The sequence below is a fragment of the Lagopus leucura genome, unplaced genomic scaffold, assembly GCF_019238085.1.
Source record: "Lagopus leucura isolate 7727_CA_CO unplaced genomic scaffold, USGS_WTPT01 Super-Scaffold_100021, whole genome shotgun sequence".
NCBI lineage: Eukaryota > Metazoa > Chordata > Aves > Galliformes > Phasianidae > Lagopus > Lagopus leucura.
The window spans coordinates 427,170-453,889 of NW_024962274.1; the positions used below are offsets into that span (position 1 = coordinate 427,170).

General features: G+C 47.0%; 1 protein-coding gene across 3 annotated transcripts in view; it reads right to left on the reverse strand.

Annotated features, from left to right (window-relative positions):
- Window positions 1-23,565, reverse strand: part of DIS3L2 (DIS3 like 3'-5' exoribonuclease 2) — a 164,643-nt gene extending 141,078 nt beyond the window's left edge. Inside the window, exons 1-5 of one of the 3 annotated variants that reach the window (XM_042878083.1) lie at window positions 23,503-23,565; window positions 21,012-21,722; window positions 5,780-5,938; window positions 5,334-5,476; window positions 186-239 (exon numbers count right to left, since the gene is read on the reverse strand). In XM_042878083.1, coding sequence (XP_042734017.1) covers window positions 186-239; window positions 5,334-5,476; window positions 5,780-5,938; window positions 21,012-21,702 — 1,047 coding nt within the window. In that variant the 5' untranslated portion in view covers window positions 21,703-21,722; window positions 23,503-23,565. Of the gene's footprint in view, window positions 1-185; window positions 240-5,333; window positions 5,477-5,779; window positions 5,939-6,528; window positions 6,750-21,011; window positions 21,723-23,502 lie in introns of those variants that run through there. The other 2 variants (XM_042878085.1, XM_042878084.1) reach the window with 2 other exon arrangements.
- Between the last annotated feature and the right edge of the window lie 3,155 nt (window positions 23,566-26,720).

Sequence of the window (26,720 nt, forward strand, 5' to 3'; positions counted from 1 at the left end):
GTCGGTTGTTCTTTGAAGGATAAAAAAGCAAGATTTGTTTGGGAGTATCTGATTTAAAAGTAAATCCAGATCATGTTCATTTATTCCAGCTCACTCACCTCTGAGTGACCTTTCATACACAGCATAACTCCTACATTAATGCACCTTTACTTATGAACTTCAGAGCATTTTAAAATTACACTTACTGGAGATGGAATGAAGGCTTCATGGTACTTCTTAGGATTTATTCTCAAGGGTCCCTTAAATTAAAAGAAAAAAAAAAGGAGACAGAGAAAGATTACGCCTGAATCTTATTAATTTTATATAACATCAGTTAAATTAGAGCTGCGGGTAATATATCTGCTGTGAAACATGAGAGATACATCCAAATTTCCATTATACATTTTAAGTCTTGACAACTTAGCATCCGAGAAATTTCTAGCCAAAAGGAAGCTTCATCATAGGCTTAAGCTGATCTACTGCAGTCTGTCACAGAGGAGATGTTGAATCATTGCTTGTTGCTGCTACTGCATGAACTGTGAATACAAGTCCTCCTGTTTCCTTCACACGTTTCCTGCAGAGCATCCACCAACTTCATTTAAAAAAAAAAAATGGACAATTGAAAGAATTTGTTTTGCTCTGCTTTGGAAAAGGAAAGCGTTGGCTTCACTTAATTTGGAGAAGAGAAAGAAGGAAAAGCTGACCTGCTGAGGTGCAACTGCGATTCCATCCCAAGAGGGTCCCAGGATCTGGGGTTCAGGTGGCTGCAGTTAAAGCTGACAGCACTTGATTCTTATGGAGCCACAGCCCTGTTAATTAGCTATCTGCTTTAACACAGGTGTTTGCCTTGTGCTGAAAAGTTTAAACTTCCTCCATTTGGGTATTTGAAACAAGGCTGGCCAATTTGTTACACGAACAGATTCCATCTGTTTGCACTTCTGTGTTAAGTAATCATAGAACTCTCTCCCAGGGATTGCCTCCTTAAAATTTACTGCACCATATAATTTTTATGTATTCTAGGAAACATTCAGACAAGAGGAAAATAAAGCTGATTACATGAGGAAGTTTTGCTGCCTTGAAAAGGAATTTGCAGATTTATGAAGGTTTTCCATTGTTTTTATTTGTTTGGGTTTGGAAACACTAGCACCATATATCCTATATTCCTTAGGCATTACCTGATTGCTTTGCTGTGACATCGTGTTGTGCCTTATAAAGCTAATATCAATGAGCACACCAGCCCCACGGCTAGCCAGTGACCAGGGACAACAGAAAGAAAAGCATGGGGATACTTCACAGAACTCTCAAGGGTCTTTTCCCCACTCATATCCCAGAAGCAGCCATCAAAACTAACACACCATCAGCAAAGGAAGCCGCTACAGAGAGAAAGGAAAAAAATAAAAGTGACGATTGCTCCACTTGATGATAAGTCAAATAATTCTCATACCCAGGATCTGCCCAACAGCACAAAGCAGATGAGGGGGTATCTCGAGTTACTCTGGAGAACCCTGTTGAACAGTGTGGGACAGCTGTCAATCAGGCAGGTGCAGATGCCCATCCTGAGCGTGAAAAATCCCTTTTTGTGCCCACGGCCCAGAAGGCGCCGAAGCGGCGACGTGTGCATGGACAGCCAGCTCAGGCAAACACACAGCAGTGTTACCATGCTTACAGTGCAACGGCTTTCTCTGCATTTTATATGCACTACCTAATTATGATCAGCATTAGAATTCTTACGTCAAGTAGCATTAAAATACTTCGGTTCTTTCCTCAAAGCAAGGAACTCCCAAAATTTATCTTAGAAAGCAGATGGGCCCTATTATCTGTGCCTATGAAAATCCTATTTACAATGTTGTACATTTCACGCTGTGATATCATATCTGGAACCAGTCTCTCTCCCCATCTGCAATGAACAACTGTTCTCATATGTGTATTAGGGGGTGAGGATCTGGCTGCAGAGTCTCATGATGTCACACGAATGTTGTATTATTTTACAATACCTCACAAATAATAGCTGCTATATTTATCAGTATTATTATGGCAGTAGAGCCTTTGTTTTGAGAAGGAAGATAGAGGTTTGGAGGAAGGTTTCTAAAACACTTTCTGACAATTTAAGTCAGCTTTGCACAGACTAGCCAAAAAAAGTTCCTAACTTTATTAAACTCCTCCAGCAAGATACAAAAAAGTTAGCATTTCTCAAGTTCTTCAGCTAGAACCAGACAGACAATACTCAGATGGTACTTCAAGGATCACAAGTCTAGCAGCTTGCAACAGTTATAACACCTACAGCTCACTTGGTCCATACATGTCAAACTAAAGGTCGGGATTCAAGTGCCTGCCTGCTACCAAGCCACCTTCGAGAAGACAGCCCATGAAAAGCAGGGGATCCCCAGCCTTCATACACACAAAGCAACAGCTCTCCAAATGAAAACACCCTCCAGGTGGCAAAGCAAGCTGAGTGCCTTTGTGCTGCGAGCTCTCGCTCCGCCTGACCCCAGCAGCCCTGCAGGGAGGGTCTGGGAGACGCTGGAGGCGTGGGGCAGACGTGAGGTTCTGGCTGGCGCTTCATCAGATGACCACGGTCCTTTGGGTCAACGCTCCTTAACACGTAACCTGACTTCATCTGTTGTGTATGGCCAACACCATCCGGTTACGTAACCGTGTAGAAGTTATTCAATCTTGTTTGCCTTCAGCCTCTGATTCCAGTCAACCTGATACGTTTGGTGTTTGCTCACTGCAGACAGCTTTATGGGTGTGGAAGCGGGAAGCGTGCACTCTCAAGCACCTGCACTCGGATCCTTTATCTTGTGGAAGGACACTTCTGCACCCGTCCCTTGATTAAATGAATCCAGGAATCCTGCAGGGCACAATTCTCCATGCTACTTACTGAAAACTGAATTATATCAGATACAGTACCAGAAGTCATTAAGGCTATTGCTACTGGCAGACATCAACGCCCATCAAGATACACTTTTGTCCTTCCTGATCTAGGACTGCTTAATCTTCATTGCACTCGTGTTTCATCTAAGAGATCTCCCACATCTGCCAGTAGTTTGTGCTTTCAGGCATATTTAGTTGCCCTGCTCCATTACCAGAGCCCAGCAGCATCCTTGGAGTTCACAGCAGGGTCTCTCCTTCCTACTAGATCTTGTGTTTTCCTGCCACCCACATCTGGCATTCCCCTACACCATCTTGGCACTCTCTCACTCAGAGCCATGTTTCTGACCAGCTAGCAATCAAGTTTCAATCTGAAAGAGGAGAGACTTAGACTGGATATAAGGAAAAAGTTTTTTTTACACTATGAGTGGTGAGGCACTGGCACAGGTTGCCCAGAGAGGCAATGGGCACCCCATCCCTACAGACACCTAGGGTCAGGCTGGACCTCTGAGCACCTGATGGAGCTGTAGGTGTCCCTGTTCAGTGTAAGGAGTTGGACCAGATGGCCTTTAAGGGTCCCTTCCAACTGAAATGATTCTGATTCCAAGTTTGCTCAGGACCATGAGGTTCAGACTGGTATGCATCTTCTCTTCTTCTGCAAGTTCTTACTGAGCATCTTTGAAGACCAAATTTGCATTAAGGGATTAACACAACATATTTGTTGACTGTGTCTCTTGCCACTACACAGAGCAGTGCTTAATATTATTTCATTCACTGAATTTCAGGATCTCACCTATTCCTCCTTGAAGGCAGTGATGAATGCTCTTGATGAGACAAGGATGAATGAGTCAAAAATGAGAGACGCTGAGTTGAAATGCTCATGATCTGACACTCAGCCTTAAGTGATTAAATCCAGATTGTACAGCCTGAGCTGTTTCCCTGAGACATGAGACTGGGTGAAAGGAAAACAGCTACAGCCTAAGAAAGCGTATGTGACTCTTTCAGTCACACAGCACATGACCCAGAGTAGACACTACGCACTTACAAGAACGAAGGACTGTTTTGCCAGATAGCATGTAATCACAGGCCTTCTGAGACTTGGCATTTTCGTGGAATTCTCAGGTACTGGCCATAGTCTGATGTGCCTCATCTGCAGCTGCAGTTGACCTCACCAAGAGTCTACACACTCTGCACTTAATGCTATCAGACAAAAAGGTAGGTGATGCCAACAGCAGCTTTGATGTATTGATGAAAATATCACAACCTTAACCAGCATTACAACAGCAACGCACCAGTGGGCGTCTGGGTAAACGATGCCTCAGTGTGAGTGACTGGAATGCCCTCACTGACTTCCACCTGCCTCTTCCTCAGCCAGGCTGACCTCACTGGGATGCTGGGTGTGTCCTCTGCATCACACCACAATGAGGACTGCATTACAGCTGCTACTGTATGACATTCTCCACTTCTGCATCTCAGCAAACCTCAGTCCTGCTTGCTTTCATGTACAACTCCTTCCACAATCCAGTTACCCACACATGTGGCAGGTCCACCCTACATCATGCCAGATACTGGAAGAACTGATGCCCAATTACAGCTCCAAATCTGCTGCTGCAAATGGCAGCACAAAGTCCAACCTTTGATTGATGGGCATAGAATCTGTAAAATGAGAACATGCTACCTGTTCAGGGCAAATAATTACAAATACTCAGGCGGCTGATTTTCTGTACAGTCCTGGGTTCTTGTGCTCCATCTAATATCTGTGCCTTACTTCACTAAGCCATGCTGTCATCGGAGGTTGGGCCAGCCCTACGTCCTTAAGGGAGCACAAAGAAAATCATGCAAGTAACTCAAGTTTCAGCACTGCTAGCTGGCTGCTTGATATTAATTTCTAGTTTATAACACTTTACTGTAATGCCTCCATAGGCACAGCCCTATGACACTTCAGGGACCACATCATTACCTGCATCTCTCCTGTGGTGGTTTTTTTTTTTTTTTTTATGGGAAGGAGACTTCTGGGAAGAGTTCACAGAGACAAATTAAAAGGAGATGAGTACAGCTGGATGAGAAGGCACTTGCACCTCATTGGTGAGAACTAACATCTGTCTTTGCGAAGAATTTTAGCAAGAAGCATCTTGCTAAGGGCATTCCTTTTCACTTACACTGACTAAGAAAGAGGCTGCCAGCACCTGCTGTGTTTCTGATTATCACTAGTAAAAGTAATTAAGACTCCACAAAAGTCACAATCATGGCTAGCAGACCATGCAACCCTGCAATTCGTGATTGTGGATCAGGAATTTTACAGTCAAACCAAAAACTGTACTGTAGCTGGATGTAAAAAGTTTCATTCCATTTCTAAAATGTCCAGAGAAAGCATTTACAAGGCGTACATCAATGCCTTGCCAAGCAATTAACTGATACTGACTTCTAACAACTGCCTGTGATTTCCACAGATTTAGCACAACAGCATTGTATGTTCCAGGCACCTGAATAAGCTCTCTCCTTTTCAGTCCTGCTGAAACATCTTCCTTTGACATGTAGGCTTCAAATATACTCTTCTTCTTCCCTCGAGCAGGCTTATTTCGATTCTTTCTGTCACCAGATGTTGGGACAGCAGCATAGGGTCCTCCTGCAAACAGAAATTAATAAATGTTACCTTGCCCACCGAATTTGTCTGTGTATCTATGTAACAGCAGCTCTACAGATGCTCTGTACTGGAAGTTGAACTTTCGGAAAGGATTTGCCTAGAAATACTGGCACCCAGCTTCAGAGCACTGAAAATCCTGGATTGATCATATTTTACAAATAATTAACAGCTTTTACAGCTCATTTTAGAGTTAAGAGCATTCATCCCAGCCCATCTTTTAATAGCACTTAGCACATGCTTCAAGGCAGCTTATTCCTGAAGCGTGTACGCGCTCTGCTTTAATACCTCTGGGAGTTCCCAGTTGTCTAGGATTTATTCTGCTGTCTGAATTGCTCATTGTTTCTGTCTGCGATTCAGAAAGTTGTCTCTTCCTATCGAAGTTCTGGGGAGCTCTCGCGGATTCTGAGTTGTTTCTGGTCCTTGCAAACCCTCTCTTTTCTGCACCTGAAATCAAACACAAGTTTGAAATAGCAGGGGGGGGGGGAAGGGGAGGGTGAGGAAAGACCTCAGTGCCAGCTCATGGTCCTGGTGAAGCTCATGGTCTGCAGTGCCTCAATACCAGTCACAACTGTGAGTCATGCTCTTTATCCAAAAGAAATGATGTCTTCATTAGCTCATTTGTAATCTGTTGGCTCTTCGTGCCTCTTAATCCACCACTAACTTACTTTAGCATAAACGGAACTCTGGAAATTACGATCCTAAAGTTGGATACAACCCTTCCAAAATCCTGGGAAATTCATTAGAGCATATGAAATGTGAAATTGTTAAGCAGCTTCCAAAGCCCCTACCTCCACCCCAGTAAGCCCCCAGATAAATAGTGAGAAAATATAACTTCTCTGCAACTTGCATTTAAAATAAAGTAGTTCAGGGACAAAGAAAAAGAATCACAACAACCCACCCTGGACTAATGAACTTTTTTTGCTACCAGAGGCAGCATTGCACACAATGGCACTGCCAAGGAATGCCAAGGCTCCAAACGCCCAGCCTGCTCAGAATAGGTCACGATCATACAAAAATATTCTGCAAAGACTCACCCCTTCCTTCCCTGCCATCACCTCAGACCCTTCCCTACAGCCAGGAGAGCAAGCAGCAGCTTCCAAAGCGTATGCCAACGCTGTTCCACGGATCAGCACATTGGAATGCAACCCAGCGCCGTGCAGCTGCCCTCTTGGCCCTCCACCTGGATACTGAACATGTCATCACAGCTTTGCCTTCCAGCCCCTCCTGGCTACGCTCCCTGGGTCCAAGCTTGTACCTGCAAGTCAGAAAATGTGCAATGCCAACTTATTTGCTATGGGGCTGTCCAAGTTACAAGGTAATTAAAAAAAATACAATATCCTTCACAAACTAAATTGGAAATTGCTTTATGGAATTAAACTTAAGCAGTGGCAAGAAAAGGAGGAGTCTGAGGGAAGCTTCAGCTGCAAAACAACAAGCACAACTGCAGACTGAGATTTCCACAGATGCAGGAGAGGCAGTGCTACCTGTACAGACCCAATTATAAGGAACTAAAATTACCTGATTTGCAAATGCCCTAAGGGTCAAAAGATTAAGTTTGATAGCAAGACACTTAAAATATGGGCTAAAGAACTGAGCAGCAAAGCATTCGAACTGGCAGCACCGCTGGTCCCGGATAAGCTGTTCAGGCACTTCCAAGAAGGAATTTTACCTGGATTGCAACAAGAGAAGTGGGGTCTTAAGAAAGCTATTTAAGAAGAGAGGTGCGAGGCTGTTCACCAGAGGGGTCATGCCATCTGCCTTGATGCAGGTTCTTAAAAATAGGTGCGACAGATGTCTGTCAGAGCTGCTCCAGGAGTAGTTTTTTCCTTGAGGTAGTGCAATGGGTTACACGAGCTCCTGAGGTCCTCTAAAGCCCTCGTTTCTATGGCAGCAAGTCACAGAAAATACTACAATGAATTAAAGAGCTCAGGATAAAAAGGAGGCTAGATCTCAACATGTAATTAAGCTGGGGAAAAAAAAGCAGAAAATCAAAATGCAGCAAAAAGAGCACAACTATCTGTAAGTCTGGAAGCGAGGTGAGAGCCAGAATCGGCCATGGTGGAGCAGAGCTGCCCCAGCACTCACCACAGCTGTTACATCAGCAAGTCCTGGGCCACAACTGCCCAAATTCATGCACAGCAACAGCAGCAGACGAGAAGCACCTTCCATGCAAGGCAGATACCAGAGGCACTCACACACTTCCAACACTCGAGTCTTTGGTTCGCTCTCCAGCAGTCTTTTTCATCCGCTCAGACTTGGACACAAATTCAGAGAAACAATTTACTCAAATGAACAAAGTGTGCTTCAACGTAGCTGGCTTGCAAGCCAGTCTGCACACAGACACTTTGGATAAATGTCTGACCGTGTTGACCTTGACATTTCTGGCTAAACAAAACCACTGCTGTTATAAAGCCACAGACAACTGTCACAATTAGCGCTCAACTGGAACGTGCCTGATTCTGCATGAGTGTAATTTCTTGAGTTTCTCTTTTTAAGGGAGAGAGAAAACCACAGGTTGCCATCTGTTTCAGCTACACTCAGCATTTGCCTCTTTTACACACCTGTCCCTCAAAACTTCTGGAAGACAGAAACATTTCCCATAAGCTTTCCTGCTGCCTTGGTTGATGAGCGTTAATACTCTAATGGACAAACAGACAATATCCTATAAAGCAAACCACAACCTGCAAAACTCTATAGCTAGCATGGGGTATATTCAGAATATCCCAGATTGCAGATATAACTGCAATCACAGAATTAATTAAACTATACCAACAGCAGGTGTGGCAAGAGCTTTCACTTTCCTGTGTTGCTACAGACGCATGATTTGTAAGATTAAATCTTCTAGGATAAGGAGCAACATGCAGATGTCACACAAAGTATAATGCATTCTAGGCATTCAAATACTCAGTGACTTAATAAATAAAATAAAAAAACCTGCAGCAGAAGGGAGACTAAAGTGCAGTGGGGAAAAAAAAAAATAATCAGATTCCTGGAATAATTGATCTGCCTTACAGTACGAAAGGAGGTTAGATGTTTTAAATCAGCTTATTTCAACATAATTCACAGAAAACCAACATAGCTTATGTTTGGAAAAGTCCTGCATTTCATTAAATTTGTATCTATTAGTCAGTTGATCAACTAGATGGACACCTAAATCAACAAATATGGTCAACTAATCATGAACTTAGCAAGGCCAAAGTCTCTGATTTTTATACTAAAATTTGCATATTGGATAATATAAGAAAGGACCAAGATCCTAAATTTGACTGACTAAAAATAAAACATTTTCAGTTTGCACGCTAACACGTGACAAGCTATTTGGCTCCTACCAGCAGAGAAGGGCCGTACCTCTTACTGAATTGTCATCAGCACACGTGTGACTCCTTGGACACCACGGAGTTATAGAATGGCTCAGGTTGGAAGGGACCTCAAAGATCATCTCATTCCAACCCCCTGCCATGGGCTGGGTTGCCAACCACTCAGGCACCAGTCCAGGCTGACCCAGGCCCCGTTCAACCCAGCCCTGAATACCTCTCTGCTCCCTCTCCTGCCAAAGGACATTTACCAGACCACTCGGCACTTCAGCCTCCAGCTGAGCTTCCAGCTGTGTCCCCATCTGTGCGGTTTGTACCTACCCCAGCTCCCCTGATGCAGGCAGAACCACAACAACTGGCTCCTACCTGGGCACCGTAGCTCCAGGGATCTCACACCACTGACAGCCACCCCAACACAGCTCCTTTTTCTCAAAAGAATTGAAAGGAACTATAACCTTATGAACTTTTTTCAACACTAAGTACTTCCTTCTACTAATTACCATTACCAGCCCACAACCGGGCATCAGGCCTTCTGCTGGCTCTGCTATTGCTAAAGGGATTTTTCCCAGTGCTTCCCAGCATTAGATCACGATCTAGATGTGCAAAGGAATCTTTCAAATACCACTGCTTATCCAGTTAGCGTAAGCGTGAAGAGAAACAGAAGCACATCCCCAGAACTGATAAAGCGCAATAGAACAATTTGTTATCAGCTAACGAGACACTCTCAACACATGCTTACCAAATATTTGCCCCTATTCCTACCACCTTTCACTTTATTGCTGACACATTTCAATGACCTAAGCCAATTTCCTCCAAACCTTCCAAGAGGTTCCCTGACATTTAGTTCCTCACGACAGCCCAGCTATGCACTCACTACACCACAGAGGATACACCCATGGACCAGAAGGCACGGCAGCTACCAGCCCGTGAACGACCCATCCCAAGGGAACAATTGTCAGCTCGAGGGATGCGGTTTCTGGCTGGTAGCTCCAGCTAGGCACACAGCTAATGTTGATGTGGTTGTACCAGGCAACTGGCTCATTTGTTTCTCCAAAGTCAAATAAACTCTTCTAACAGAAGCATACTTTGCCAGCAGAAGCTGTGTTAACATCAGGCAGGTTTTGCTAGGATCCCCATGTCTTCCCCTCTCGTGGTCTAAAATAGGCGATGGAGTGGCTATTTGATACGTTCTGCTGTTTGGGAGCTTCTGAAAATTTCATCTCAAAAATCAAAAGCTGAAACGCTTGTTATATTGTTTTTAATTCCTAATGCACCAGTGACATTCAGTATGTGCCATAATACAAAAGTGACTAACAAGAACTCTAAGCACTTCAATGACTACTCTAATATGTAGGATCAAGTTACTGCACACAAGCAAAAACAACAAACGCCAGCAAAGCCGTCTCAAATACGAGCAGTGACAATAAAAAGCTGGTCGTAGACAGGTCACAAGTAACTAGCTATTTATGTTTTCAAAAATATTTGGTGGATTTAAGAGATTAAATGTCCCACTAATGGTAACAGCCAAGTACTTTTTCTGTTCTATTTTGTTTTAGAAGGAAAAACAGAGACAGCTGTTGGTGTAGCTGTTCAGAGAAAGAGTTCTGTACCAAGAAGAAAAAGGATACTCCTTGGAAGATAGCTCAAGCAGAATCCTGTGCTCGTGGCTCAGGAACACAAGCAGGACCAAATCCCATCTCCCATGCTGCCCATGAGCTCAGCTCCATGGCAGCCTGTGCTGGGAGCTTCAGCAGGAATCCCGTGAGTTCAGAACTCAGGGCCGCAAAACAGAAACGTCTCAAATGCATTTTACAGTATCTCAGAGCAAACAGGTTAAATAAAGTAGATGGCCTGAGATTAAGGACAAAGCAATCGAGAGAAATAAGGATGTCACAGGAAAGAATTCATTAGAAATTTAGGAATGGAAAGGCAAGACATAGAGATATGTTATCAGTTCATTGCGGCTTCACTGCTGCAGAGATAAGTCTGGCAGGCAGTACTTCAGATGTTCAACCCGTGGTCTAAGAAAAAGTCTGAGAGCACGTTCTCCTTATCACAAGAAAATAAAAAAGATTCTTTTCTGATGAAACAAACTCAAATAATCCCTAACTGAAGGTTCTGCCACACCCCTGTGCTGTACCACAACCCCCAAAATCCAGGAATGCACCGCAGAGCTACAGGCTGTAGAATCATAAAACCATTTGAGTTGGAAGGGACCCTTAACAGCCATCTGGTCCAACTCCCTGCACTGAACGGGGGCACCTACAGCTCCATCAGGTGCTCAGAGACCCATCCAACCTGACCTTGGGTGTCTCCAGGGATGAGGCATCTGCCACCACCCCAGGCAACCCCTGTCAGTGCCTCGTTACCCTTGTCATAAAAAAACCTTTCCTACAACGTGACTGTAGGACCTGATCAGAAAAAATTAAGGATGCAGGTGATTTCAAATTACCTTAACAATTTAAAAGTAGGGCAAATTTCCAGGAAGAGGAGCATCGTGGCAGAAGTGGAAGAGGAGGGTGACATCACAGCACTGTAGGGATTTAGGCAGATAGCAGATTGCATAATTAAGTTTAAAGTTAATTAAACAGTCATTTAAAGAGGAGAAACAACGCAGACCTACACTTCAATGCGTGGACTCAAAAAAATGTAAATTATACGCAAATATCCTGAACTGAGAGGAAAGTGTATTGAAATTCAGCTCCAGGTCTAGCTCCCATGCCCACCAAGTTCCCTTAATTGACCCGTTAGGATGGGCCACAGGGCCCAGCACGGCATAAACCCAAGCTATAACTTTCCATAGCCTAGGTAAAACAAAGCAAGAAAAAGCAGCATATAAAGCAAGTCTTCCCACCACTTAAACATGATCTTAGAAGCAATTCAAAGCAACCGGTTACTCTAGCGAACACAACTGTGTTTGCACACTGGGCTGCGAACTGGCTGGGAGTCATCTGTGCACCCAGGAGAAAATCTAGAGAACTCCTGTCCAGCGTCTCTGGAAAGGATGACTGCAAACACTTTTGGCAGAAAGTGTCAAAATCTGCACAGAAAAGTTTAATATCTAAGAGTGACTCCCAGGATGGGAAAATACACAGTCATGGCTCGTGAGCAAGTTTGTAGGGTCACCAGCTGCTTCTGTGCCCCTACAATTGGCTCGCAGAATTCAGTCACTGGAGTATGTCATTGAGAAACATCCCCAATAAGAGATGGAGGCAGTAAGTAAGTGATGCAGCATGTCCATGGATACATAGATAGTAAAGAGCAGAGACAGAAGCACATTCCCAGACCCACACCCAGCTCAGCACAGAGCTGTGGGAAGCTCATGTGGCCACTCCTTTTCTACTTTAAACTGTGTATTCTCAGTTAAAACTGTTTTGTTGCATGCCCTTAGATTTGAATATGGATCTAGGAAACATGAAAAGGTTCCATTGACTTTGGCTTCCTGAAAGTGCCTATGTTTCAGGAAAAAAAAAAAAAAAAAAAATGCAAAATGGACTCTTTCTGTTGAGGAAAACAGTGCTGTGGAAATTGCTCCCAAACACTAAGATCACGTGCCTGCAACAGCATGCGTCCTCTGCAAAACACTTCCGATACATCCTCATGCCTCCAAGATTTTGCCTTCAGTAGGCAGTAATCACAGTTTTATTCAACTCCTCAGCAAGGATTGTATTGTAGGAAAACCATAGGAGCACAAGAGCCAAAGATACCATTCCAGGCTCTGAACTAGGGGTTGGTGATGAAACTCATTTAGTAGCAATAGGCTAAAAGTTTATCAAAATAGTTACTGTGCTCCAGCTGCGTGCAGAAGCACAGCAGCGTTGTCAGGGAGGGGATGCAGCTCCGCTGGTTTTCAGGACTCTCTGTGAACCTGCTCCACCCTGCTCATGACCTCCTAAGCACCTACTCCGCCTGATGACTGCGCTCCTCCACTGCTCCAGGCCACCCCTCCTATCCCAGGATGTGGGTCAGGGCTGCTTCCCTGACCTCTATCCTTTCCTTTGCCCAAATTATCTTTCGCCAAACCTCTTATCCAGCAGCCCTGATTGTGAACAGGCTTGTTCAACACTTCAAGAGAAATACTTAGAAAACATTATGCGGTTAAAGTTCTCTTTGATTTCTCTGGGATTCAAGCAAGTCGCTTGGAGATCAGAGGAAGTCAAGAGGCTTTGAAAGGCACCTGACAGGAGGTGCTAACACACTAGGTGATAACAGCTGAAGAAATGAAAGAACTGCTTCTAGATTCAGACATATCTTGAGGTTACCCTTTGTGCTGCAGAATAAGACAATCTGCTGAAGAACTATTGCCCGTACTGCCCATTCAACCTAGTAGGTACACATCGTGTAGTCCTTAGCGCTGTGGTGGAAAAAGTGCCTTAAAAACACATGAATGAAACAAAACACACTACTGCTGCCAGCTTTTATCCGTAGAAAGCCAGAAGTAGTCCCAAGGCATGACCTGCCCCATACATCTGTGGGCTGCAGCTCACAGATGTGTTGACAAAGCATTGACATTTTCCATCAGCACCTTGGAAATTTTTGCTCTTGTCACTGAAAACATTATTTTTACTCAGTGGATCCCAACGTTTTCTTTTCCATCCTGCCCCAGTCAAGCGCTCTCAGCAGCTTGGATTTCCCCACAAGAGGGAGTTGGGGCCGTGAGTTCCGAAGGACACGGAACCAGGTTTTGGGGGCCTGAGGAGGGAAGCGGCCTCCAGCACCAGGGACAGGGCCAAGAGCAGAGGTTGGGGCACCGGGCACCAGCAGACAGCAAGCAGAGGAATCATCTGATGTTGGTTCTACCTTGGTACTCGAGGCAAAGGTGACATTGCAGAGACTATCTGAGCAACAGAGGTGATGGGGGTGTGGGGCTGGATGACCTCACGGAGAGCAAAGCAGAGAGGGCTTTCTGAAATTCACTCCTGTTTGAGCCACAGCTTGCTTTGTGTGTACAGAATTTGTTATCAAGGTTTTCAGATATGCTAGTAACAGCACACATACCACAAGCTTTGGTAAAACTGTTCCAGCGGTCATTTACCCTCACTGCTAAATTGCACTTTATTTCAAGCCCGGATTTGTTTAGCCTCAAATGCATTATATCATAATCTGCTCAACTGAGTAGCCTATTATGGAACATCTGTTCCCCATGTAGGCAATTTATGAGAGCTCCCTTCCCCCCAGCATCTCTTTGATAAGTAAAGCAGGGTTCCTCACATCATTCACTCACGCTCCCAGCGTTTTAATCTTCCTCGCAGCCCTCCTATAGGCATCCATCAATTCATCACCATCCTCCCCAAACAGAGGGCATCACCGCAGGATACAACACTCCAGAAGCTGCTGCTGCTGCACCAAAGACACACGCAGCCCATACTCCATCTTGTAATTCCCATACTCATACATTACCCTTTGGGTCACATTTCACAGGAGGGAGATGTTCAGCTGATTAATCCATCAAAAACTCCAAACTTTTTTCCAAGCTGTTGCTTCCCAAGCTGCGCTCCCTGCGCTGCTCCATGGAGGCCCAGTAAATGGCTTTTGTTTTGCCTGATCCCAGTCCACCAAGTGATGCAGACGGCTGCCAGTAACTGCCCCCATTATTCAACACTCCCCGCTGTCTCTGAGACATCCAAGATACAAAAATTTCAGCCATACCTGCATGTTTTCCTCCTGATTATTGAAGGAACAGGGCAGAACATGACACTGTAAGAACCAGCCACACCTGTTGGTAAGCATTCTCAATTTACAGCTGCATTTAATTAGTCCGGCTAAGCAGCTTTTAAGCCATTACACACGCACTGTGATTTTATTATCCTAACATGCTACCATCAATACCCACACAGCTATCATCAAACCCTTTCGCAAAGAAACTGATACCGAGGGAACTCAACAGGACTTTGCTCACATAAATTGATGACAAGCTGCATTATGGGTTTAAAACTAATTAAAAATTTACATCAATTCTTGGACTAACTATTGTTTCTCTGGACAGGCATCGCACTGGCAAGCCCAGTAACCAGAGCTACACAATCAAGGTCTGATCCCAGAGAATGAAGACAGGAAAAGAAGAAAAGACATAGTTCTAAGAAAAGCAGGTGAACTGTCGGCAGGCACAGACAGAGCTGTGAGATCACACACCAAAACCACAGCCACTGCAAGGCAGGATCTCATCTCCCCAGGAGAGGACGCATCAGATATTAACTCACATACTACAGCTGATGCTAGCCAAAAACAGAGTTGCACAAGCTTTGGGAATGCAGCATTTTTTCCTATCAAAAGCAATGCAGAAATTTATGTTTGTGATGACATTGCTAAACCATTAAAAGAAAGGAGCATTCTATTTTTCAAGTGTTTCTCTGACGGGGCAATACAGTAAATTCAGCTTTCCCTCCTCTCCCATATCTTATTACAATGATTAACATCACGCAGATGTCACATGGGGCTTGGCAAGATTTGCTACATGTAAAAGATTTCCACAGCAACCAGCATTCTCCATTTATTGAGCCGGTTCTGTAGCCTTTACTCGGTCGCTGGCTCATGTTTATCGGTGCCAGATAGGGAGATAGCAGCATTCTTAAACACTGAATTGCTCCACACAAGAGCTGGAAGACTCGTCACTAAAGGTAACATTATCTTACTTTTGCCTTGCAAGAAGGGAAAAGCTATGGTTCTTCCTTCAGAGCTCATCCTGAGGAACAAACACAAACAACACTTACTGCAGAGCAGGATGGAAAGGCAAAACCCCAGGGATTTCACCTGGGATTTCTTGACCAGCTGTGCCCATCAAACATACAGGAAAAACATCCCAGGACATTTCCTTTACCCACACTGAACCTCTCAAGTGTCAGGGTTGCAGCCACAAACACGATTCCATCTGACAGCAACAACTGTTTTTAAAGCTGTGATGCTAAACACTGGCCTGCTTGCCAGAAACACTCCTTCGTGGAAGCTGCCCAAGCTGGTTAAGTATCATAGACTGGGCTAATTAATGTCTGACACGTGACAAATCAGAGAGCCATGAAATCTCATGCCATTACAGGCAAAGCATTTTGCTACCCAGGAGTTGGCTGCTTCTGCCCAGGGGCCATGCTGACCCTGGCAGATGGGCAAGAGAGCTCTACTACATCACAACCCTGCAAAGCTCTCAGCGAGAGGAGCCTCAGGGGGGCACCTGGCAAAGCTGGTGCTGGTGTTCTTCCCAAGGAGGTACAGATACAGCCCTGCCTATTTCATGGCAATCAGCCTTCAAAGGGGCACAAGCACCCTGCTCCACCCAAGCTTTCTGCATCAATAAAACCACCCCACTCTCGTGCACTGGAGTTTCTGACATCTTTTGAAACAGTCTGGTTGGGAGACGGCGTTCCCAAAGATCACGCTGTATCCCACATTTGGAGGCCCTTCACCTTTGCAGATTGGTTCAGACTTCCCTGCAGACTCAGGAAGGCGCTAACAGCAACAATCGTTCAGAAACGGGCTGAAGAACACACGTACAATAAGCAACAAAACCTCGCTGTCAACAGGCAGCTTGATCTAAACTCCTTACCAACAAAGTGACACACCACAGATATTTAAGACAAAGCTTCATGGAGCAGCCATGTGACAGACAGATGCTGCAGGAAGAGTCCATACTTCTGTCCTCAGGGAAAAGGGGGCTTTAAAGGCCTTTCATGATAGAGACATCAGTCAGTAGCCTGCCTGAAAACAGATTTTGATAACAAACACAGGATTGAAGTGGGAAAACCCTTACAGTCTTTGATCAAAAACCGGAAAACAACCCAGGAGACTTCATGAAAGACTTTCTGTTCAGGAAAACCAAATTTTAAACAACCAGCCTAATGGATAGGAGATTGAGGGGGAGAAAAAAACTGGAGGGAAATTGTATTAGATAAAAATCTGTACACATAACTGAAATGTCATTTTAAGTGTGATATTCTGCTTTATCATAGTTTAAGAAGCTTCAGAACAGGAGGCTTTACAACAGTTATGCTTACGGAGGTCACACAGACACGAGGAAAAAGCCACAGAACGTGTCTGTATGCAGCTTTGTCTTCCAGAAGCCTGAGGATCCTTCACAACAAATGCCATGTGCTGTTCTCAATGTCACATGTTTCAGTCAAGGGACAACAGAGGGTTGTTCAAACCCAAGCTTTGGACACAGCAGATGGTGACAGCCTACATTAATGCTCTGCAATAACCCCAGGGAGCTTGGAGCAGAGAGGTGGAAAATTCCCCCAAAGAACCAAGATTAGTTGGTGGTACAGGCTGAAAAACTACAAAGCCACATAGAGCTCAGAGGTAGGACTCTGTGATGAAAGCCCCATAGGCAGAAAAGCAGATAAGGGGCATCCTGACACAGCAGAGACCTCTCTTAACCAAGGAAGAAATAAATTAGCCACATAGGATTCTGAATTTCTCTGAACAGAGAAGAAAACATCTTCATCCCAGTTATTCCAGGATTTTACAAAGCCTCTAGTGATACTTTGGTTTCAGGAAGCTCTAAGGAATGAAATACCTTACAGGACACACACACACACTTTTATATAAAACATAGATATATATAAGATGCCAGCAGGAGCTGTGCAGTAGATGCTGATCCTGAGGACATCAACCAGCACAGTGCCAGATGCTGTACCTCTAAGCCTGGATCCCAAATCCACAGCTGAGCACCAGCTAAGGAGGGAGGAAAGGTCCAAAGAAAGAAACAGCAAACCCAGTGCACAAGGAACCAGTCTGATGAGTGACAGAACATTTCAGCCTGCTGTGACAAGGGATCTTTATTGCACAGTAGCAGGTTCCATTTGCTAATAAAGCTCACACCAAGACAGTGCTATTTTCAAGGTTTAAACATGTTGCTCGATTTCACACAAATCCAGAGCTCCTGAGGAAGCCTTTCCACCTATCATTCATTACTTTTTCCAGTTACCATGTCAGTACAGCTGGACAGGGCATTGACAGACCAGTACTTTATAACAACAGGTGCCAAAGAGGAGACTGTCACCATCAGCTTCTCAATTAGTTGCTACAGATCTACTTGTACCCCTAAGACTGGGGACCTTAGAGTACAGAATGACAAAGGCAACGATGTTGTACATGCAATTTAGAATCTACTCCTCCTGCAAGGCAGCCGTCCAGATGCAGACTCTGGGTCTCAGCTTCTTGTCCTACCGCAGCAGGTTAGCAGACAAAGGTAAGAGGAGAAGCAAACAAGATGTGCTCGTTTGGAAGAGCCAGTGAATTATTTCAGTGCATTCCTACCTCAGCAGCTTTGCTCCATGTAAGATGAGGCTCTCTTGGAACTAGCAGACCACTGCCAGGGCTCTTCACTGCTTGCCACAGACAGCACAGTACTGCTGGCAGCGAGCTGCAGGGCTCAGCAACGCTCATCTGCCACACAAACCCCTCCGCTTTCCCCCTTATCCCCACAGGGCTACAGCAACTGCAACACCACTAAAAGGACATGAACAGGGACCAGCTCCTTGCTGCACAGAGCCCCAAAGGGGATTTTCAGCCCTCCACGTTGGCGCTTTCAGTTTTAGGGTCACAGCTGAACCTGAGCTGAAGAGCTGTTAACACGAGGACAATGAAACAAAGCAATACAAAGAGAGACGCTGGGCTCTGAGATTAGCTCAGAGCCTTTCAGAAAGCTGCTACAGCCCAAGCAGAGTCAATTTGTGAGGAAATCTCACTACTGAAGAGATGATATGCCTCACTGCTATGACAGAAGCAATTCTTGCCACCACAGCCTCACAAGCCTTGATTTAAACTGATCAAACCAGACACCTGCCTGCACAACGTAATATGACTTATATCAGCATCAAGAGAAAGAGGCAAGCTTTGAAGTGGGAAAATATTAATCTGGTACTGTGATGTCTGAAATCTTATATCTAAGTGCTTGCATATCGCAAGGCCTTCATTTCACTTAGACAGGAGTGCTAAAATGTACTCAAAGCAAACAGAAGACATTTAGCTGAATCAAATTACATCTATTTTTTCCTATTTCTTTCCTCCCCAGGAAGCTGTTTTTACATCCCTGCAAGCGTTCTGGAGCATAACCAGGCCCAGCTATGCACGGGGAAGAAAAGGAAGGGTGTCACTTAAGTAAATAGTTTTCCAATAAGCTTCCCCACAGGGTGAGTTTTCCACCTGGGAGGTCAAACACAAGGGCCAACATTTTCTACTCTCGTTCTCTGTACTAAGTTTCTAAATAAATGACTAGTTTTCAAAGGGTCTGTAAACCTCCCTCCCAAAAAAGCAGGAAGGAACTGCAGGTGCTTGTTTTTAAAGCCAGGCTATTCCCGTTAGACTGAAATCCATGCAGGCACCTATCGTTTTCACAGCTACAACCATAGGTTCTCCAGACTTCCCATCGAACATGCTTTTTACAAATGCATTTCCTTGAAACCTGGGATCCCTACACTCACAGCGAGCAGCCTTCCTAATCCACTTACACCTTTCTCACACTTCCTCTTTGGGCAGGTGCTGTTGCTTTCCTAACACCAGAAAGATTTCCACGAGGGTTGGGAAGGTGACAGCATCGCATTTCTCCCACGGCAGAAAGACACAAATCCCAAACCAGCTTCAAAGAATCAGGAAACAATGCCCAAACCAACCACTGAAGTTCACCCCACGAACAAAACAAATCCACGACGCTCCACAGTGAACACATTCATGGATTCAGGCCAAATTTTAGAGAGTCAAATATTGGTTTAGAAGTTTGCCTCGATCCTTCAGGGTGCTGCAGACAGTACACGTACAAAACACTGCTGTCGGTGAGATTTACAACCTGCATTCCTGCAGAACTTCTCACTGCCTCAGCATCTGGCAGTGAGTTGGAAGAGAAGAGAGCCCAGGCCTGCAGCAGCCCTGATGCAGATCAGCTTGGATGGCTCCTTGTGTGCACCTCACACCTCCTGCTGTACCCACACAATTAGCTTGTGTGGTGTTGGATTCGGCTTCTGTAAAGCACAGCACCTAACACAACAAGCTAACTAGTCTCAATTAACATCAGCATGGAATCTGTTGGCTGCTCTTCCCTAATCTCCAAAAGCTATTAGACCCCTAAAGGCAAAAGGCAATGAAGTTTATCATAACAGCCTAGCATGATAAATACAGAAGTGTTACAATGAAGCATGCAAAAAAAAAAAAAAAACACTCCCCAAAATCAGGGTTATCTACAAATACTAACATAACCTACTTGTGTTAATCTCTCATTATGATTTGCCTTGCAAGGACACATCAGAGTTTACCATCTTTAGCACATAATCTACTGCCACACTCTTGAGAATCTAGCAAGCTCTGTAAAAAGCACACTGCCACCCTTGAGTGATGGGGCATAGTTTTGCAAGTGACTGAGTTAAGCATATACTTGATTTCCAGTCCAAAAGCTGTGACAGACCTCAGGCCCCTTGTACCCAGCTGAGAAATCCATTTCTTTTAGACTTATTACAGAGAATTTAATGCAGTGACATTTATGAGTTCCTCCATAGTAGCTCATAAGATCAGGGAATCCAAGTATTTTGCCATAAATACCATTCAGAGGAAGTTTTAACCCATTACATAGGAAGATGAAATTTGAGCTGCCTGGCTTTGGTTGCTTGTTAATGCTGTGGAGTGTTTTAATAACTTTTTTCAGATCTCTGTAAGTTAGTTGGCTTTTTGCCCTGACCATCACATTTAAGAGACATTCACTGTACTACTGCAAGATGTGTTTGCTTTGTTACTAACAGCAAGATTTACTACAGCCAATACTCTATCAGAGATTAGATATTACGCAGGCATCTCAGGCTGAGTATCAGACAGACTCGGACACCCAGCAGAAGCCAACCAGCACTCTAAAGAGGAGATGCAGAGGGAGCTGTGCCTCTGCCTTGAGCCAGCTCACATCCAGCAGTCTTATTAATTTGGACTGCACATCACAGAAACTGGGCTCTCCTAGTCCTGAGCTGATGCTGGAAGCAACACAGCCACATAGAACCGACGCCAGGGGGATGAGGTCCTGCCAACACCAAGCTGGCTCCACACAAAGCCATTTGCACATGGACTATGGCTTACTTGTAAATCAGAACGAAGCCACCCACAGGTAAGTAGGGGCTGACTCACTTGGACAGAGTAGAAGCGACTCCTGTTAACTCACTCATGGCTAAAACATCACATTCAATTCCAGGGTAATTGCAGCAAAGGCACAAAGCAGTTCTTTACTTTGAACTCACCTTGGACTTGACCTGCAGACAAGAGACTGGTTCTCCTGGCATTTGCTGCCAGCACATCCCCACTAAAGTGCTCAGTCAACAAGTGTCCAGCCGCCATATCAGTGTTGGCAGGACACCTGCCTCGTTTCTTATGTCTCCTCCTCCACACATCCTCCTCATCCTTTTCATCAGAACCAGAAGACTTCTGCAGAGCTGCGCTGTGTCTCAGGCCGGTCGATACTCGCCTACCCATGGCATCACTCAGATTTAACGAGTCAGCCGCAGCCCCGTGCCGATGCACATAGCAGTCTTCCTCCACCTCCAAGTCTCCTTCTGAGTTAACGCTGGCATTTTTCCTATGAAGACATCTGTTAAAAAGGGTTTGGGGTTTATCGTTCTCAAACCCTCCAGGCTGTTCCAGGTGAGATGCTCTGACTGGGGAATAGCTGCACACATTCAACCCATTCCTGGCCAGGTTTTCCTTCACCAGCCCTCTCCGCAGGGGCAGCTCCAGGTCTGAGCTGTGCTCGTTGGACGTGCTTTCTTCCAACTGCATCTTCTGTGCAACTCGGTTCATGTAAGACCGGAACCGACCGCTGTGGTGTTTTTGCACAAGCCGAGCGTAAGCGTTCTTCTGGGGAACGGCGGGCTTGCTTAATCCTTCCTTGGCACCTTGGGCAGGAGCACTTCTTGCATGCCCCAGTGGATCCATAGTGTGGTAACAGGGCCAGACTTCAAGGAGTTATAAATAGACACGGGGAAAAAAGAGGGTCATTTTCTTCAAACAAAATATCAAATAATTACCTACGCTAAAGACACAAACGTACTGAATGAGAACATATTGACCTCTTCACAAATACCAGTTTGATTAACTGCTCCACTGGGGGAAAGGGTTTCACTGTGTCGTTAACACCTGCCCCATACCAAACCACTGGTGGTGACCAAGGAGCGACCACAATGCACGTGCCACAGGAAGTGAGGACTTCTGTCCCAGTGCTCACACCTCCATTACAAGACTGAGTCCTTTAATCCTCCCTTCCCTGCCTTTCGACAACCAGGTAAATTAAGGGAGTAGCTCACAAGACTACCAGATGTGTCAGTCCAGAGGTCATCAACAGGAAGATCTTGTGTTCAACTTCAAGCCTTCAGAAATAACTGAGTCCTTACAGGTTCAAGTAAAGAACACATATTGCGCGTTACCTCACCTTCGCAGTGACAGAGTGCAGAATTATATAGAACAGCTGCTCTGAATACCAACACTGACCATTTCAGCCTGTCTTTCTAGCCACAAACTTGCCCCCACTGTGACTGACATGAAACACACTCCCTTGCACACCTCAGTATCTTGCAAGAGCTCTTAATTCTCAGTAAAGAGAGGCATTAGCTGCGATCCCATCCAGCGCCAGTCTCTACACAGCGTATGACCTCTCCACCTTTGCAAGCACAAACATGGGACTTCAGTACATCAGCCTGTAATCCTACCTCAGCTGCTGCAGTGTAAGTTGTTGGAGCAAAACAACCTATTAAACTGCTAAACTGCTAAGGTATATCGTTGACTTGGACAGGACATATCGATGACTTCTTTCTGCTGTATCTACCACCAAAGAGGAACTGAAAACCACAATGCGGCTGTTCACCAGGGCAACCACGGTATCCTGCAGGGTTCCATTAAAAAGGTCTCTTATTTTTTCCCCCAAGGCATCAGAACAGCTCAATTTCACCCCAGACATTACGGTGAGACTTCAAGGCCTCAGTCTCACCTTTCCTCCACCAAAATCAGCCTTTAAGCTCAAACAAGGACACTGCCCATTCAACCTTCCTTTCTCACACCTCCGAGCTCAGCGCTGCTGGCAGGGCAGAGTTCAGCACTGCCTCTTCCCCGCTCTGACCCTCCCAGGGAAGCAGCGCACCGCGATGGGCTTTGCTGAAGTAATTAAGGACGGATGCGAACAGACTGCACAATGCAAAGCAAAAATTAAAAATCCCTGAATAAATAGGAAAAATTCTTTGTGTGGTTTGCAATCCTCGTTCCTAAGATTTTCCATCGGTGCCGGCCAATAGCCGGGCTCCTCTAACACGCTGACCGGCTGTTACAAAACCCTCGCGCGGGGAGGTCTGTAGCGAGTTCTCTTTTAACGTCACCTCGCCAGCTGCCGGTTCAATAGGGGCAGATAACACTCACAAAGCCGCCGCCGGCGGCTCTCCGACCGGCAGTTCCGGCAGATGGGAGTTTGCCATCTTTATCTATAAAGAACAAACACCTGCAGCCGCTGACATTAACGCGCCACGGCCGGCCGGCCCCGCGCGGCAGCATCAGGCGCAGCAAACAGCGCCGGTTCCCCGCCGGGCGGCACGGCCGGGCCCCTACACCGCGACGCGCGGCCCTAGCCACCGCCACCCGCGGCGACGACGGCGCTGCCCGCGGGGTCCGAGCGCCGCCAGGCCGCGGACCGGCCCCGCTCTGCCCCCGGAGGCGCCGCTCCGCACCAGGCCCGCACCGGCCCCCACTCACCGGCCGCGCCGCGCCGCTCCGCGCCGTTTAAATGTCCGTACGCCCGCCGTCTGCTTCCGGGTCGGAGCGGCTACGGGTCGCGTCAGGGTCCGCAAGGCCTCGCCGCGCGGAGCGTTCGACGGAGCACGACGAAGCTGCCGAAGGGGACGCTCCTGTGGCATACGTGCAGACGCAGAGCGCGCCGGCTCCAGCCACCCTCGGTTGGCCGAGGAAGCTGCCCAGAAGCGGAGGGCTTTTGCTGTGCGGGCCGAGAGCAGCAGGCAGAGATGCCTTCTGCAGGGCTGTCACATCTCTCTGTGAGCTGGGATGTCACCATCAAGGCAGCGGGCGCCGCGCAGCAGGGAGGCGAGCACCCCTCTGTGTTAGCACAGCTGATGGTCCTCCAGCCCCAGAGACAGAGGGAGGACGCTGTTCGCAGCCAGAGGTGGCACCGGGGGACGTGCCGTCACATGGGGTGCTCCTCTCTGTGTTTTCCTTCTCCCTCCCAGCTGCTGCCAGAGCAAAGCGACTGCCATGCACTCTGCTAGCAGCACAGCAGCGGTGCATCGCAGCAGTGCAGGGCTGCCCCACGCCATCCCTTCAGATGGGGCTGGGGGTCATGGGAGCCCACAGCCTCCCTTGCTGTGAAGCCATGTGATGCAGGCAGCTCCCTTCTGTGCCACTGAATCACGCTGTAGCTCCACTCCTTGTCACCCCTGTGGGGACAGAGCCAGGCTGGCAGTTTGGCCCGGCTCCCTGGCGCAACAGGTGGCACCACCAGCTGCCACAGCTTCACCACACCCTGCTCCTTCCATACGAGATGATGGACCATGGCGGGAAGAAGCAGGGGCATCTGCCTCCTCACACGGGATGTTCCCAAGTGTTCCCTTGGCAGAGAAAGGCCTCACTCCTCTCTCTCTGCTGCCCTTACAACTGTCAATCAGAGACAAAAGCTCACCTCCGCGGTGCCTCCCGGCCTTTCTCAAAGGGCAGATTTTTCCCCTGCGCTCTCATTCCCTGGGGTCCTGTAGCAGCAGGCCCAGCCCGGTGTCCCGGCTTGCTTTCCCACAGCACACCATTATCTCACCATCTTCCCCCGGGCACTCACTGGTGGCTGTACCAACGTGTTGCAGCACCTCAGCCAAGGAGCAAACTGTGTGGCTCATCACCTTACAAAGGCTTTGGCTCCTCTGCTGCTAGAGCAAAGGCCCACCCTGTGTTCATTTACATCAGTGTTACTCAGGGGTGACTGGCCATGGGGACAGGGCCGCCCTGGGGTGATGCATGGAGGAAACCCTGGGTGAGAGTCAAGCAGTCCTGCTTCCCAAATCCCACCTGGGCAAAGTGGGGCTGTGGGTTTGTGGTCTCTGAGCTCTTTTGGAAATATCTCAATAGCAGCAGCACCTGAAGAGTTTGGCCAGAGCCTCATCATTGCTTGGACTAGGTGATCTTAGAGGTCTTTTCCAGCCATAACGATTCTCTGATTCTATGATCATTTGCCATTGCTACAACGTGGGCACTATGCCTGAGGGCACAAGCTGGAGGGCTCAGGGAGAGGTAGACAGATGTGTAGCCAGAAATGAGCTAAAAGCCATCTCTCTCCTCAATAGATACTCATCTGCTCACTGTGTCACAACCATCATGGTCTTGCCCCACCTGTCTTTCAGCTTCTCCAGTCTTCTCCCAGCCTTCTGCTTGGGAAACGCATCACCAAAGATCAGGACCGATGGGTTTCCATCTCCTTCAGACAAAGCAGCACCTGCAGGAATGTCTCCAGCTCCCCCCAGGCCGGGGAGGGGTCTGCTGTGGCTGTTTGTCCAGGGATACCCAGACCCCAGAGGGCAAGAGCTGAGAAAGAGCTGAAGGGGACATCGAGGAAAGCCAGAGCCGTGTGTTGGGTGAAGCAGCGGGGTTGGGGTCTTCAAGCTTTGCCTCTTGGATGCCTTCCAATTCCATCCTCAGCACCCACCTCGCTTGCTGATGGCTGAACCCATTCCAGAAGCAAGATGAACCCTCCTAGGGATGCTCAGAGAAATAATGAGTGATAAATCCCAGGGTTCCGGTGTGCTGGGGTGTGGGCAGGACACGGCCCCATTCCCATCAGGCAGCAGCAGGGCACAGCGGCCGGGCACGTCCCAGCGAAGGCGAGCAGGGAACGGCAGCTCTACTGCCGGCTGGCAGACAGAGTGGTGAATGAGAGTGTAACTTATCAGTATTACCTCATGTGAAAGCCCTGAGCTTTTGTATCTCAAGCGAGCCCTGGCCATTATGTCCGTGCGAGCTTGCATTGTTGTTCTGCCTGGCTGCAGGAGACCGGGGCTGTGAAGCCCCGCACGTCCACAGCTCTGGACTGGCTCCTGCCCTCAGCCCCCCCATGGGAGACGTCCAGGCCCTGTGCCAAAATAAGGACAGAAAGCCCAAATTTGGCTCCAGTGAGACCACGGCCCCACGAGGAGCCACTACCAGGGTTTTGACCTCTGCAACCCTGAGAGCAGCAGGGACGCGGCTCTGCGCACCCCTCACGTCCACCTCAGCCCACGGTGCACCCATGGTTTTACCCCATGGGCCGATGCCAAATGGGATTTCCCAGCAGTTCCTTGGAAATCGTTGCAGAGCAGCTGGAGCTTCAGGGCTTCATCTGAGCCAGGAAGTGTCCAATCCACAACCAATGAGGACATGGCACTGGAGGTATTGGGTGGTACCAAGGGGACATTGGGAGCGGGCTGGGTGTCTGTCCCCACTGTGGTCTACAGATGGTCTCTGCATGAAGCTCAGTTCCCTGTGGCCTCGTTCCTACTCTCTGGGACCAGTGTGGTGGTGACAATCCAGTATCAGTCATTCCAAGCCACCATTCATTGGCCAAGAGCTCTTCTCAAAGCGATGCTCGGCACCAAAACCACCAGAATGGGGCTGATTTGGGGGCCTTATTGCAGGTGAAATATTCCCAGACCCTTCCCCACTTTTTTTCAGAGCAGGTCTGGGAAAGGGAAGACAAAGAATAACGTGGAATGTAGATTGGAAAATCCCAACAACCTGCTCCTACGTTCACTGCCGGCAGCTGGAGGCGATGCAATTCACATCCTCCACAGCTGACACATTAGGAGACTCATGGCGTATGCTCTCAGCACATTCTAATTGCCTAACTTGTAATTTTTTTTTATATATTAAACAGAAGTCTGAGAAGTTCCCACTCCAGCCCTGGAGCACAGCCATCCCCTTGGGAAAGAAACGCCCAGGAA